The 15,539-nt window shown below is 47.8% G+C and overlaps 1 protein-coding gene across 3 annotated transcripts in view; it reads left to right on the forward strand.

Moving 5' to 3' along the window:
- Nucleotides 1–15,539, forward strand: part of crim1 (cysteine rich transmembrane BMP regulator 1) — a 202,797-nt gene that overhangs the window by 176,415 nt on the left and 10,843 nt on the right. For all 3 annotated transcript variants that reach the window (XM_033025830.1, XM_033025832.1, XM_033025831.1), the window contains 4 exons: nt 3,038–3,253; nt 6,486–6,707; nt 9,600–9,794; nt 10,790–10,918. In XM_033025830.1, coding sequence (XP_032881721.1) covers nt 3,038–3,253; nt 6,486–6,707; nt 9,600–9,794; nt 10,790–10,918 — 762 coding nt within the window. The remainder of the gene's footprint in view (nt 1–3,037; nt 3,254–6,485; nt 6,708–9,599; nt 9,795–10,789; nt 10,919–15,539) is intronic.

Consider the following 15,539-nt stretch of genomic DNA (forward strand, 5'->3'; position numbering starts at 1 on the left):
AATCTCTCAAGCTTTTGCTTAGCAAGTATCTATCTACCTCTGCCTTAAAAATATTCAACCAAGACACTGCTTCCACCACCCTTTGAGGAAGACAGTGAAAAGTCTCAGAATTCAAATTATCTCTGTTAAATGGGTGAATTCTTGCTTTTAAGCTGTAACCTAGTTCTAGATGATTGAACCACAGAGAACACATCCTCTCCCTGTCTACTGCATTCAGACTTGTAGATTGACTTACAGAAGACTTGCATTCATGTGAAAGCTGGCATCAAATCTAGCCTCCCTATAACCAGAGGTCGTCATACACTGGGCCTGCAAGTCTGCTTAATTTAGTTTAGAGATACAGCGTGGAAATTGGCCCTTCGACCTACCTATTCCTTACAAACATTGAATTGTGGCCCCAAATTTGAGATCACCTCTTCTGACTCTCCATACACACTATTGTTTACAATGCTATCTTTTTAAAAGAACATTTACCCAGTTCTGACCAGCGATTCCTGCACATTAACACTATCCTATGCACATTAGGGACAACTTAAAATTATACCAAGTTAATTAAACTACAACCTGCACGTCTTTGGAGTGTGGGAAGAAACCGGAGCTGTCGGGGAAAACTAATGCAGGCCACGGGGAGAACGTAGAAACTCCATAAACAAGGTGAAAGGAAAAGGAAATCCTGGGCCATTGTAAATGGAGCAGCAGCATTATTACTGGGAATCATGAGTGGCTGAGCTTAGAAAGTGGAACTTGGGTTTAAGAGGGCTGGAAAGTGGAACTTTGGGTTTAAGAGGAACTGAAGGTGCAGAGAGGTGTTGTTGCAACTCCTTATGTTCCATCTCGGGGACTTGCAACCCAAAGACATGAACATTGAATTCACCTGCACATCCTCTCTATCCTTTCTCTCTCCCCCTATCTGCCCTGGTCCTCTCACATGTCTTAGGTTCATACAGCGTGCAAACAGGCCCTTCGAACCAACATGCCCCATCTGCACTAGTCCCACCTACCTGCGTTTGACCCATATCCAGTCAGTGTGGAGTTTCCACATTGTCCCTGTGATCATGTTGGCATCCTTTGGTTCTTCCCAGTTTCCTCCCACACCCCAAAGACATGGGTAAGTTAATTGGTCACTTTAAATTGTCCTTAGTTTATTGAATTGAATTGAATTGAATTGAATTCCTTTATTGTCATTCAGACCTTACGGTCTGAACGAAATTTCATGCCTGCAGTCATACATACAATCATACAATAATAAACAACACTAAACACAAATTAACATCCACCACAGTGTATCCTCCAAGCACCTCCTCACTGTGGTGGAGGCAAAAATCTTAGGGCTGCAGTCTCTTCCCTCCTCTTCTCCCTCTGCGCTGAGGCGATTCCCCACCGGGCGATGGCACAAACAGTCCCGCGGCTCACCGAACCCCGCAAACGGGCCGGCTCAAACACCGCGGCCCGGGGTGGTCGAAGCTGCCGCCCTCGAACCCAGGACTCAGGTCACCGCCGCCAGAACGCCGTTCCAGCCACCCGAGCACCGTTCCAGCCCCGAGCCGGATCGCCCTCACGTGAGTGCCGTTCCTCCCCCGAGCTGGGCCGCTCCGACGGGAGTGCCGTTCCTCCCTCGAGCTGGGCCGCTCCGACGGGAGCGCCATTCCACCTCGGGCTGGGCCGCTCCGACGGGAGCGCCATTCCACCCTCGAGCTGCGCCGCTCCGATGGGAGCGCCATTCCACCTCGGGCTGGGCCGCTCCGACGGGAGCGCCATTTTACCTCGGGCTGGGCCGCTCCGACGGGAGCGACATTCCACCCTCGGGATGGGCCGCTCCGATGGGAGCGCCACAGCCCCTCACGGGAGAGTCTCAGCCCCTCGCCAGGCCGCCCTCACGGGAGCATCGCAGCCCCTCACGGGAGCGCCGTTCCAGCCCCGAGCTGGGCCGCCCTCACGGGAGCGAGCCCAGGGTGAGTCCTGACTGGCTGCCTCCGGAGTCTCGAGGTCGCCAGCTCCACCATTAGGCCTCAGCGCAGACGGAGGCAGAGAAGGGGGATACGACAAAAAAGTCGCATTCCCCCGAAGGGAGAGACAGCAAGCCCCGTTTCAACCCCCCCCCCCCCCCCCCCCCCCCCCCCCCACATAAACACATCCTAAAAACCAAAAACTTAACTAAACAAAATGAAAAAAAACAACACAAAAAAGTAAAGACAAACGGACTGCAGGCGAGCCGCAGCCGTTCACCAGCGCCGCCACTTCTGGATGATAGGTGAATGGTAGGATATAGCGAGACGGTGATGTGATGGGGGGGTGATAGCAATGTGGGGTGAACAGTTTAAAGGTAAATTAATGAGAGAAAGAGATTGCCCTGTGAGCCGGCACAGACTCGATGAGCCAAGGTGTACTTTTATATTGTAAAGGAAATATGGGAAATGGAAAGAAAAAATCATAGCTGTGAGCCACAGTTCACCAGCAGCACATGATACATTCTGCCCATGTAATACACAGAAGTATGTTCAAAGTATAAGAAAGGAGCAATCAACTGAAATAAATATAGAGCTTTATTATGTGCAGTAGGAAAATTATTTTCCTTCCTTCCGATACCTGATCTTTTTATTCACAACCTGCAGGAAATGACTGAAGCAAAGGAAAACTTCTAGTTGATGCCTGTATAGGTGTTGCCTTTTAAACCTGAGTCGTCAGCTCCTGGATTTCTCTGCCCCCTCTCTATATCTCATTATTTTAATACTTTATGAGCATTTCCATTTCACCTCATGTTGAAATTCTCCCTCAAAAGGTGGTGGAAATAGATTTCCTAAACATTTTTAAGGTAGAGGTAGATTGATAGTTAAAAAATAAAAAGTTACCAGAGATAGACAAGAAAGCAGGGGTGCAATTAGAGTCAGATCAGCTGTGAGTTACTGGGTTGTGGAGCTGGCTTGAGAGGTTGACTCACCTACTCCTGGTCCTGGCTCGTATCTAAATCTCTGCCGCGGTGGGTATTTCTGCTACAGAGACCCTGGTTCTCATCACCTCCTGTTTGCTGTGTTCTCAGAGGACTTAGGACTGTGGAAGCCAGAACAAAGTGACTCGTCGATCTGCCATGCTCCTGGTGGAGAGTATTACGTAGAGGGAGAGACCTGGAACATCGACTCATGCACGCAGTGCACCTGCCACAGTGGCCGGGTGCTGTGCGATACTGAGGTGTGTCCACCTATCCTCTGCCAGGATCCCATCAGGACCACAGACTCCTGCTGCCCGCAGTGTCCAGGTAGGCACTCAACCTGTTTATTGTTCTTGCTTATTTTCTCCGATGTACTGATCTATGGAATGATTTGTCTGGCTAGAACGCAAAACAGGTTTTATGAGAGTCCAGATGGGAGAAATATTGCATTTTATCGCACTTTTCTCAAAATCAGGATAAAACTGAAAACCATGGTGTCATGAAGAGATACGGTATGGAAACAGGCCACTGAGTCGGTACTGGTCATCAACCACCAATTTACACCAATCCTCTGCTAAATCCCATCATTCATTTTCCCCACAGTCTCACCGACTCACCCCAGATTCTAACACCCACCTGCACAACAGGGGCAATTTATAACGGCTTAATAACCAACTAACCTGCACACCTTTGGGATGTGGGTGGAAACTAGAGGAAACTCATGCGGTCATAGGGAGAACATGCAAACTCCTCACAGGCAGAACCCAAGGTCCAAATTGAATCCAGGATAGAGGCAGAGGCTCTATCATCTGTGCCACTGTGCTTCATTGAAGTGTAGCCTTTCTGTGATGAGTAGAATAAATAGCAACCAATTTATAATGGCAGTGGTAGAACGACAAGATAACTGGCTTAATGGATGTTAAGAAGTTACAGAAACAAGAGGGTCAGATTGTCTCTGTAAATGCACTTCAGCTGTTTTGGGCCTCCTCATTTCTGCCCTTTGTACCTACTCCTATGTACAGCAGCTTACAATTCAATAAAGCTGGAACATGCTGTGCCGATCAATAGTCTCATTCTGTATATAATTATTTCTACATGTAAACTGGATGAACTTTAAGGTCTGTAAAGCTATTTAGGTTAAATAAAAATACATCAGTTGTACATACAGAGACAAAGTTCAGCTCACAACCATGAGCAGACATTTATTAGTCTAGATTACCCTAAGGTCCTGAGTACAGCTGAAATTCCTCAGTAACATTTAGGAATAAGGGAGAGAGGGAGTGGACTTATTAAACATTTTAAACAATGATCTCCTGGTTAGAGAAAAGTGATAGGGATAAAGATTAGTGAGGATTTGAGATTATTTTTTGTTTACCCAACAGATATAGGAGTGCCTACTTTGATAGTATTAAACAGGAACTTGCAAAAGTTGATTACAGTCGTTTGCAGACAAACGGACATCCAGAAAGTTGGATGCTTTTAAAAGTATGATTGTGAGAGTTCAAAGTATGCATGTTCCTGATAGAGTGAAAGGCGAGGCAGGTAGGAGTAAGGAACCCTGTATGACAGGAGAAATTGAGGCCCTGGTCAGCGCTCAATTGTATCACTGGAGAAGTTTAGGGGATTGAGGAAATCAGGAAGCTAAAAAGGGGCCATGGGATGGCTCGGCGGATAAGATTAAGGAGTTTCCAAAAAGATTTTATAAATATTATTAGGGTGGGGAAAAAGGGTAACTGGGGAGAGAATAAGGCCCCTCAGAAACCAAAATGGTTATCCGTGTGTGGAGCCAAAGAAGATGGGCAAATTCCTCAATTAATATTTCTCCTCTGTTTTTACCACAGAGAAAGACATAAAGACTAGGAAAATTGGGAATGTTAATTGTGATTATTTTAAGGCCAGTACATATTACAATCAAGGTGGTGAATAGAACTTAGTCTTGACAGATCTTGCCAGAGAGGAAAGCCATGTGCTGTGGGAGAGCTGGGAAATGAGATGAACCAAAAGCCCCTGTGGAATAGGCTAAATGATGAGCTTTTGTACTAAAACACGGAAACTGCAACAATAGTTCTGAAGTCAATGCAAGCTAGGTGATCAAATCTATGTGAGCATGCAGTCACATAGATACGAGGTATCCTGTTCAAAATGGCAGCTTTGCTTGTCCATAGTTTGTATGAAAAATGAAATCACCCACATGCAGAAACATGGCCATCCTGCCTTGGGCAATGTTTCTGCGCCACACAAGCTCTTCCTTTGTGAATTGCCACGGAGCTTGAGCACTCCCTCCACATTCCTCACTGGGTTATTTTGCAGTGTTAGGCGGCACTGTCAGCTTGGAAGCCTTTGCTAGTATCCCTTTAAATCTATCGATGTATTCATAGAATCCTGCAATTTGGGCCAATAGGTCTGTTCCAGCTCCTGGTGCAGTGCCCCCATCTATCCCACCCCCCTCCTTCTCTCCAGGGCCGTTTAATCCAATTCCCTTTGAAGGAACTGATTGACTCTGTTTCAACCATTTCTACAGAGAGTGACAATATCACCAGTCTGCATAAAACAAAATGGTTCTCCAATTCCCCCTTTATCTTTAGCTGAAACTTTTAAACCATCAAATAATGGGAACATCTTCCCTCCCTCCCTCCACTTTCCCCCACTCCTTCTGTGACAGTGAGTTGAACAACCCTCTGGGTAAACATATTTACTTACAGACTGGACTCCAGTTAAAGCATAGCCAATATTTTATTTTGTATTGGCACAGGTGTTTTATTATTGTCTTGTGTACTGAGATACAGCGAAAAACTTCAAGACATGTCCAGGCATATCATACCACACATGAGTACAACAGATAATGCAAAAGAGTGCAGAATATAGTCGAAATGCATATTTAAAAAAGTACCCCAAAAGGGCTACAACAAGGTAGATTTGAAGATCAGAAATACATCCTTTGCCTGTGAGAGGTATGTTCAGCAGCCTGATAACAGTGGAGAAGAAGCTTTTCTTGGATCTGCTAGTACTTGCTTTCAAGCTTTTGTATCTTCTGTGCGACAGACGAGGGGAGAAGAGAGAATGATCAGATTGTGAGTGGTCCTTGCTAATGTTGGCTGCCTTCCCAAGGCAGCAAGATGTATAGATGTGATTGATGCGATGAGCACATTAGATCAGGGGAAGTTCACCATTCCTTTGTTAATCTGTTGCCTATTCTCTCCCTTGCATTGGTATTGGTTTAGTATTCACATATACGGAGATACAATGAAAAAGTGAAATCATACCATACATGAGTACAATCAAGTCCTACACAAATACATCAATATAGTGCAGAGTAAAATACCAGAATGTAGAATATAGTGTCACAGCATTACAGTGGTACAGCTACAGAGAAAGTACAGGTTTTTAAAAAGTGCAAGCGATACAATGAGGTAGGTTGGGAGATCAGGACTACACCCTTAGCTTATGAAAGGATTGTTCAGTAGTCTGATAACAATGGGGATGAAGTGAGACTGATAATAGTGGGGATTCCTGAATCTGGTGGTACGTGCTAATAAGCTTTTGTATCTTATGTCTGAAGATGAGCCACTTCAACCCTTGTTGCCAAGCAACAGAAGCATACCTGGCTACTGCAGGAACGATGAGGGCGACATCTTCTTGGAGGCTGAATCCTGGAAGCCGAACGTCTGCACCAGCTGCATCTGTCTGGAGGGCATCATCAGCTGCTACTCAGAGTCGTGTCCAGCCGTCACTTGCCCCCGGCCCGTCCTGCGGAAGGGCCAGTGCTGCCCTTATTGCATCGGTGAGTGCCAGCGCCAAACCAACCGAGGGAGGAGGGCCCCTGGATTCATGGAAAAGATTTATTGCTATTTATCCTCTCCAAACCACTCGCCATTATGCCCAACTCAATCAAATGAGTGAAGGTACACAAAATTGCTGGAGAAACTCAGCGGGTGCAGCAGCATCTATGGAGCGAAGGAAATAGGCGACGTTTCGGGCCGAAACCCTTCTTCAGACTGATGGGGGGTGGGGGGGGGGGAGAAGGAAGGAAAAGGGGAGGAGGAGGAGCCCGAGGGCGGGCGGATGGGAGGGTGGGAGGAGACAGCTAGAGGGTTGAGGAAGGGGAGGAGACAGCAAGGACTAGCAAAATTGGGAGAATTCAATGTTGATGCCATCCGGACGCAAGGTCCCCAGACGGAATATGAGGTGCTGTTCCTCCAATTTCCGCTGTTGCTCACTTTGGCAATGGAGGAGACCCAGGACAGAGAGGTCGGATTGGGAATGGGAGGGGGAGTTGAAGTGCTGAGCCACCGGGAGGTCAGGTTGGTTATTGCGGACTGAGCGGAGGTGTTCGGCGAAACGATCGCCCAACCTACGCTTAGTCTCCCCGATGTAAATCAGCTGACATCTAGAGCAGCGGATGCAGTAGATGAGGTTGGAGGAGATACAGGTGAACCTTTGTCGCACCTGGAACGATTGCTTGGGTCCTTTAATGGAGTCGAGAGGGGAGGTGAAGGGACAGGTGTTGCATTTCTTGCAGTTGCAACGGAAAGTGCCCGGGGAGGGGGTGGTGCAGGAGGGAAGGGAAGAATTGACGAGGGAGTTGCGGAGGGAGCGGTCTTTGCGGAAGGCAGACATGGGGGGAGATGGGAAGATGTGGTGAGTGGTGAGGTCACGTTGGAGGTGGCGGAAATGGTGGAGGATTATGTGTTGTATTTGCCGGCTGGTGGGGTGAAAGGTGAGGACCAGAGGGACTCTGCCCTTGTTGCGAGTGCGGGGATGGGGAGAGAGAGCAGTGTTACGGGGTATGGATGAGACCCTGGTGTGAGCTTCATCTATGGTGGCGGAGGGGAATCCCCGTTCCCTGAAGAACGAGGACATTCCGATGCCCTGGTATGGAATGTCTCATCCTGGGAACAGATGCGGCGTAGGCGGAGGAATTGGGAGTAGGGGATGGAGTCTTTACAGGGGGCAGGGTGGGAAGACGTGTAGTCCAGATAGCCATGTGAGTCAGTGGGTTTGTAATGTATGTCGGTCAGGAGTCTGTCCCCTGCGATGGAGATGGTGAGGTCAAGGAATGGTAGGGAAGTGTCGGAAATGGTCCAGGTGTATTGGAGTGCCGGATGGAAGTTGGTGGTGAAGTGGATGAAGTCAGTCAGTTGTGTGTAGGTGCAGGAGGTGGCCCCAAAGCAGTCGTCAATGTAACGGAGGTAGAGGTCGGGGATGGGGCCCTGGTACGTCTCGAACAAGGATTGTTCAACGTACCCGACAAAGAGGCAGGCGTAGCTGGGGCCCATGCATGTGCCCATAGCTACGCCTTGTGTTTGGAGGAAATGGGAGGAGTCAAATGTAAAGTTGTTGAGGGTGAGGACCAACTCCGCTAAGCGGAGGAGAGTGTCAGTCGCTGGGTATAGGTTGCTCCTCTGGTCGAGGAAGAACCGGAGGGCTCCGAGGCCATCCTGGTGGGGGATGGAGGTGTAGAGTGACCGGACATCCATGGTGAAGATGAGGGGGTGAGGGCCCAGAGAGTGGAATGCGTGGAGGCGGCGGAGAGTGTCTGAGGTGTCTAGAACATAGGTGGGGAGGGATTTGATGAGTCCCTGCAGCCCACCAAACCCAACTCTGACAAACCTCCCAACTTTCTTTGCTCCACGCCTGACTCTGTACCCCATGCTTGCACTGACCTCTCCACAGGCTGAGCACAGCAGTTCCTCTGTCCATGGTGCTCTTGCTCCCTCTACTGGTGATCTGTAAACCATAGCCACAAAAGATCAAAGCAGCTGGATATGAAGTCTCAGCGAATGCACACGGGGAATTGTTTACTTTTTTCCCCATACTCCCTGTTTAGGGAGTCTGTGACTATGGTTTTGCTCGAATAACACCAGTGCCAGGCTGTTAGCGAATGCCCTGGGAGTCTAGAATCATAGAGTTATGCAGTACAGTAAGGGGTCCTTTAGTTCAGAATGTCCATGTCAACCATTAAAGCCTCATCTGCACCATTTACCAGCACTAGTTTCATCTGCTAGCTTCTAAAATGTCGTGAGAGCCTCCATCCTCATCACTCCCTCATGCAGTGCATTTTAGGTCCTTAAATTGTCCCTTTATATTACCAGTATTTGCTGTCTCAGTAAGCAGCAAGTTAAGTGGGTGGCAGAGTGGTACAGCTTGTACCGTTGTTGCCTCACAGTTCCAGCAACCCGATTTGATCCTGATCTCCTGTCGTGGAATTTTCACATTCTCCTTGTGACTGTGAGGATTTCCCCAGGGGCACTAGTATCCTCCCACATCCTGAAGACATGCCAGTTGGTAGATTAATTGATGCAAATTGCCCCTAGTGTTTAGATAAATGGTGGAATCTGGGGGTCAGTTGATAGGAATATGGGGAGAATTAAATAGCTGAGGGTAGGATGAGAAGAAGCACAAGTGCCTAATGGTTGGAGCAGACTTGGTGCTGAGCTGTATATCTCTATGATTCTATGCTCCATCAGTAAGCAGCAGGGAAAGGATCCAAGCTGACAAGAAATCTAACAGCAGAGCCAAAGAATTTGAATTAATTATGAAACTGACTGAAGGGACTGAAGAAATGTATAGAGCAACCATGGAAGTATAGAACAACTGCAGGAAGTATAGAACAACCATGGCAACACACTAATGTGGCTCCATTTTGTTTCCCATGATCCCCGCTCTGCCACAGAGGAGACCATTCCGAGTAAAGTGGTGTGCCACTTCAATGAGAGGACGTACGCGGATGAGGAGCGTTGGGATATCGACAGCTGCACCCACTGTTACTGCCTCCAGGGCCAGACCCTTTGTTCAACGGTCAGCTGCCCACCCCTCTCCTGCCTGGAGCCTGTCTACATGGAGGGAAGCTGCTGCCCAGTGTGTCCAGGTAAATGTATTGCCTTGGCTAGTGACCGCACCTTGTCCTCAGCCCTCTTCCACGATCATTCCTATCTAAAGCCCACAGGGAACACAGAGAATGGTACACTTTAACCAAACACCAAGAAGTAGCGGCCAGGTGTAGCAGGTAATTAAGTGGCAGATTGGACTTTATTGCAAGGGGATGGAGTGTAGAAGCAGAGAACAGATGAAGGGTCCTGATTTAAAACGTCAACTGTTTCTCAAACACAGGTGTTGCCTGACCCGCTGAGTTTCTCTGTTTGTTGCTCCAGATTCCACCATCTCCTGTGTCATCTTTAGAAATGGAGAAGTTAAAATGACACAGGGTATTGGTGAGGCCATTTCAGGAACAATGCGCACTGTTTTGGTCCCCTTATTTACGAAAGGATATACTAGCAGTGGAGACAGGCTTGAACAAATTCACCAAGTAACTTCCTGGGAGGAGAGCGTTGCTATAGCTAATAGTGAGATCTGTATTCTTTGGAGTTTAGGAGAGTGAGGCGTGTTCTTGCTGAACATATAAGATCCAATGGACATAACGGGGTAGTTGTTAAGAAGTTTCCACTAATGGGACAATCTCAAAGGAGGGAACATGTTCTAATCCATGTCCGTGGAGAGAGGTTTTCTGAGAGTCCTGGTGATCAGCAGTGTTAAGTCCCTGTCCCACTTAGGAAACCTGAACGGAAACCTCTGGAGACTTTGCGCCCACCCAAGGTTTCCGTGCGGTTCCCGGAGGTTGCAGGTGGTTGGCGGAGGTTGCAGGTAGTGGAAGCAGGTAGGGAGACTGACAAAAACCTCCGTGAACCGCACGGAAACCTTGGGTGGGCGCAAAGTCTTCAGAGGTTTCCGTTCAGGTTTCCTAAGTGGGACAGGGGCATTACAGGACAGCATCAATTTGTCTCCATGTGACCTAGCAGTGTTTACCCAATCGCCGAGGAACAGGGTCTTTCCCATGCCTTTAACTGCTCTCGCTCTCTCCTTTAGACTTGCACATGCCGGAACCAACCAACATTCCCATTGAAAAATTTGACCAGAGAGGAGAGATTGAGGTGGAAGCACCATTCTGGCCGACTCCCAGTGGGAACGAAATCCCTGCCCACCTTCGGGATGATGGTAAGTCAGGGGGCACTTTACTCCCCGACACACGGGCCTCGGTTGTATTCTCTGAGCTGTTGCATGTCGGTAGAATTGCAGCCATTGTTAACTTTCCTTCCAGGACCCAGTTTCTGATGTAATGACCTGTAAATACTGCCTTGTGTTTCCCAAGGTTAGCTCTTCTGTTGTGTCAGATGTAGATCACCAAGTAGAGGTCTTGCCTCTGAATCAAAACTTGTGGGGTTAAATTCCACTGTAAGTGTGAAAATCTTGGCCAAACACTGCTGCCTCCACCCTCACCACCTCGCATCAGGTGCAGCAGTGAGGGTGTGAGCCTGACAGAGCCGCTATTCTTCAGGTGAAGTCCCACGCTGAGATCATTGTGCTCTCTCTCTGGAAGAAGCAAAACAAAAGTGTGAGAAGATGATCAATGGTCGGCATGGACTCAGTGGGCCGAGGGACCAGTTTCCGTGCTGTATCTTTCAATCGATCAATGTCTTTCATTTGAAAAAGAGTAAGGGAACTAACTATTCAGCTACATCACAGACTGAAGATAGCCACATTACTGTTTATGCCTTAATTCCCTGCTGTAATCCATCAGCATTTTAAAGGGTTGTCATGTGGTTTGTGTCACCCACTCCCAATGTGTACAATAGGAGTGATCGATTGCATCATGCACATACTGTGTGTTATCCACCACATATTACTACTATTTACAGATCATTTTTCATCACCATTCTTCTTTAGTCGTCTGTTTTGAACCCTGCTCCCAGCTGTTGGTTCATGTTGGAGGAGGGGAACAGTTGCACGAAGGTCCTTTGGCCTCGATTGCCTTGGTAGTTGCTTCACTCCTGTAGATTGGTTATTTCCTACTAACCAATTGGAGTGCTTGATAGTAGTTGCTCCACCTAATATGCAATTTATATTACCAAGATCTTCCTTACGTAATTCAGTCTGAGTAGCTGCTAGTGACTGTAATGTCCTGCAGACCAATGCTGTAAGTGGACTTTAATAAATATGTGTTGTATCTTGACGTGTGTACGACTCGACTTATTACATATTGTCAAGAAGTGAGTCTTACCTACTCCATTCACGTTTATCGGGTTTTGTTTTTTATATTTATTTTATGTCCATGTTATCTCTATCATGGCAAACTCGTCTAGCCGTCCTAGTCCTCTGATCTTTGACTCTGACATTGCTGAACGCTGGCGCATTTTCGAGCGCGACTACATTCACTACATTCGCATCGTTCATCGCAACGATCCTCCAGATGTACGTGCTTCCGTGTTACTAAACCTGGCTGGTCCTGAGGTAATGAAACGTGCGGACCGTTTTACTTTTGAGCCTGCTGTTTTAGACGCAAATGGTCAGATCCAATTGCCTGCAGAAACGATTGATGACCCTGCTGTCCTACTTGCAAAGTTTAGACAGTTGTGTGACCTCCTCTCGAACTCTATTATCGAACGTAACAAGTTTTTTGCTCGTAAGCAACAAGTTGGCGAGCCAGTGGAATGCTTTATCGGTGACTTAAAACACATGGCTGCGCGCTGTCATTTTCGAGATTTATGCGATGAACTGATCCGCGACAAACTCGTTGGAGGTATGCTCAGTGACAAGGTGAGAGACGAATTACTTTGTAACACTGAACTGACTCTAAATCAAGCCGAACACGCCTTTCGGATTGCTGAGATAACGGTCTCTCACACAAAGTCTGTGATCTCTGGGCAGCCATCCCAGTATAGTGTTAACCTTACAGGCACCTCCTGTTGTAACAAGCGTCTGCAGCCTTCCCCTGCCTGGCAGCAGAGAAGGTCTGCTGCTCGATGTCCTAATTGTAACTATTCTCATGCTCCGGGTCAGGAGTTTTGTATTGCTTACGGTAAAATTTGCAATTTCTGCAAAAAATTCAACCACTTTGCAAAATGTTGCTGTTCCCGTGCGACTCAATCCATCCCAAGGACGAGTTTGCACCTATTACAACATGAGCTTGCTGATAACGAAAGCCAGGAGCTTGAGGAGCCATCCCCCGCTCAGCTCTCTGCAAGTGAAGATAACAGTTCAGCCATCCACTCCCTCCTACCTTCCTCTAACTTGCAACTTGACCCTGAGGTAACGATGTTTGTGAATAACCAGCCTGTGATCGCAAAGATGGATACCGGCGCGAAATGTAGTGTCATCTCGTTATCTGAGTTTTAAAAAAAAACGTAATGCTGAACATGTTGAAAAGGCCTCGGCCACGCTTCGGGCCTACGGGGGTGATGTTCTACACCCGCTTGGACAAACTGATTTAAACTGCATCATAGACTCGCAGTCTCATACCCTGAAGGTTTATATGAAGTTTAGTCTACGATCTAGGCCTAGTCTACTTTGGCCGCGCTGTCCATCAACTCTTTCTCACTGAGGACTCCACTCAGCAAATACTGTCTCAATATAGAGAACTGTTTAACGATGAGCTTGGCAAGCTGCCCCTCAAGTACCACATCGCCGTTAATCCCAAAGTCACTCCTGTGGTTCGAGCACCACATCGTGTTCCGCATGCTATGCGTGACAGAGTACACAATGAGCTCAAGTGGATCGTCTCCCTCCGTGTCATTGCTGAAGTTACTGACCCATCTGACTGGGTTTCTACCATGGTGGTTGCAATGAAGAAAAACAAGGAGGAAATCTGTATCTGCATCAACCCCAGGGATCTCAACACAGTTATCAAACGCCCACATTACCCTATGCGAACGGTAGAGGAAATTGCCACTCAAATAGGCAACGCATCAGTGTTCTCCGTTCTGGATGCCAAAAGCTCGTTTTGGCAGATTCCGCTGGACCCAGACTCGTCCAACCTTACTACGTTCGGTACCCCCTTCGGCCGTTACAAATTCCTGAGAATGCCCTTTGGCATTAACTCTGCCAGCGAGGTTTTTCAGTGCACGATGGAACAACTGTTTGCGGGGTATCCATGTGCCATCATTGTTGATGACATTCTCGTCTACGGGTGCGACTTGGCTGAGCATGACGCCAATCTGAAGAGAGTGTTGGACTGTGCCAAAGACATTCAGCTCAAACTCAATTCCCTGAAGTGCAAGTTTCTAGTCCCGGAAGTTACCTACGTCGGACATGTTTTCACAAGTGATGGTCTCAGAACAGACCCAACAAAAACTGCTGCTATCAACGAGATGCTGGTTACTACTGACGTTACGTGTCTACAAAGGTTCCTTGGAATAGTCAACTACCTGGGGAAATTTATTTAAGAAATAACTGCAGATGTTGAAAATCGAAGGTAGACAAAAGTGCTGGAGAAACTCAGCAGGTACAGCAGCATCTATGGAGCGAAGGAAATAGGCAACTTTTTGGGCCGAAACCTGAAGAAGGGTTTTGGCCCAAAACGTTGCCTATTTCCTTCGCTCCATAGATGCTGCTGCACCTGCTGAGTTTCTCCAGCACTTTTGCCTACCTGGGGAAATTTATTCCCAACCTCAGCGACATACCTGCCCCCCTGCGGGAACTGACACACAAAGACACTGCATGGTCCTGGTATCCACTGCACCAAAGAGCTTTTGATATCCTCAAGTTGCAGTTGGCCAGCGCCTATTTCGCTTTGGAGTTACCAATAACACTCACATGTGATGCGTCCCAGTACGGATTTGGCGCTGCTTGCCTGCAGACCACTACCAATGGCGACTGCAAGCCTGTTTCATATGCCTCTCGCACACTAACCGATACTGAACAACGTTACGCCCAGATTGAAAAATAATTGCTTGCAGTGGTTTTCGCCTGCACAAAATTCAAAGACTTTATTTTTGGGAAGTCTGTGACTATAGAAACAGACCACCAGCCGCTGGTCACCATTTTGAATAAACCCATTCACGCTGCTCCGGCTCGCTTGCAACGGATGATGATGCAGCTTCACCGTTTTGATTTCAACATTGTCTCCAAAAAAGGCAAGGACATGCACATAGCTGACACACTAGCAAGGGCCCCACGCAAAACCAGCGAACAACAGGTCCTATGTAACAGGACCAGTTCTCAGTAATGAAGGTATCGTATGTTCCCACTGATTGCCTAAGCAACCTGGTAAAGTACACGGCTACTGACGAGACTTTACAATTGCTGTCCTCAGTCTTCCGGTGTGGCTGGCCGGATAAACAACACAGCACCACGCTCACGATCCGCCCATACTTCCTGGTTCACAACGAACTGGTGTTACAGGACGGGATTATGGTCAAGGGCCACAAGGTAGTTGTCCCAGCCGTCCTCCGGGACAAGTACTTCGACGCCGTCCACAGGGGCCACCCCAGTGTGGAGGAAACCTTACAACGGGTACAGAGCATGTTTTACTGGCCTGGTATGATCTTGTATATACGTGACAAAACTGAAGTCTGCACCATCTGCAAAAGCCTGATGCCACACCAGCAGAAGCAGCCCTTACTGCCGCACCCGGTTCCTCCTCTACCGTGGTCCACGGTAGCCACCGACATATTCGAATGTCATGGGAAACACTATCTGGTTCTCGTCGACTCTTATTCGGGCTGGTTTGACATTGATCTACTCCAAACCATCACATCTGAAGCAGTTATCCAGAAGTTGCAACGCCATTTCTCCGTGCACGGTTCCCCTGCACGCCCTCTATCCGAACACGGCAGTCAGT

Source organism: Amblyraja radiata, chromosome 8 (assembly GCF_010909765.2).
Source record: "Amblyraja radiata isolate CabotCenter1 chromosome 8, sAmbRad1.1.pri, whole genome shotgun sequence".
Taxonomy (NCBI): Eukaryota; Metazoa; Chordata; class Chondrichthyes; order Rajiformes; family Rajidae; genus Amblyraja; species Amblyraja radiata.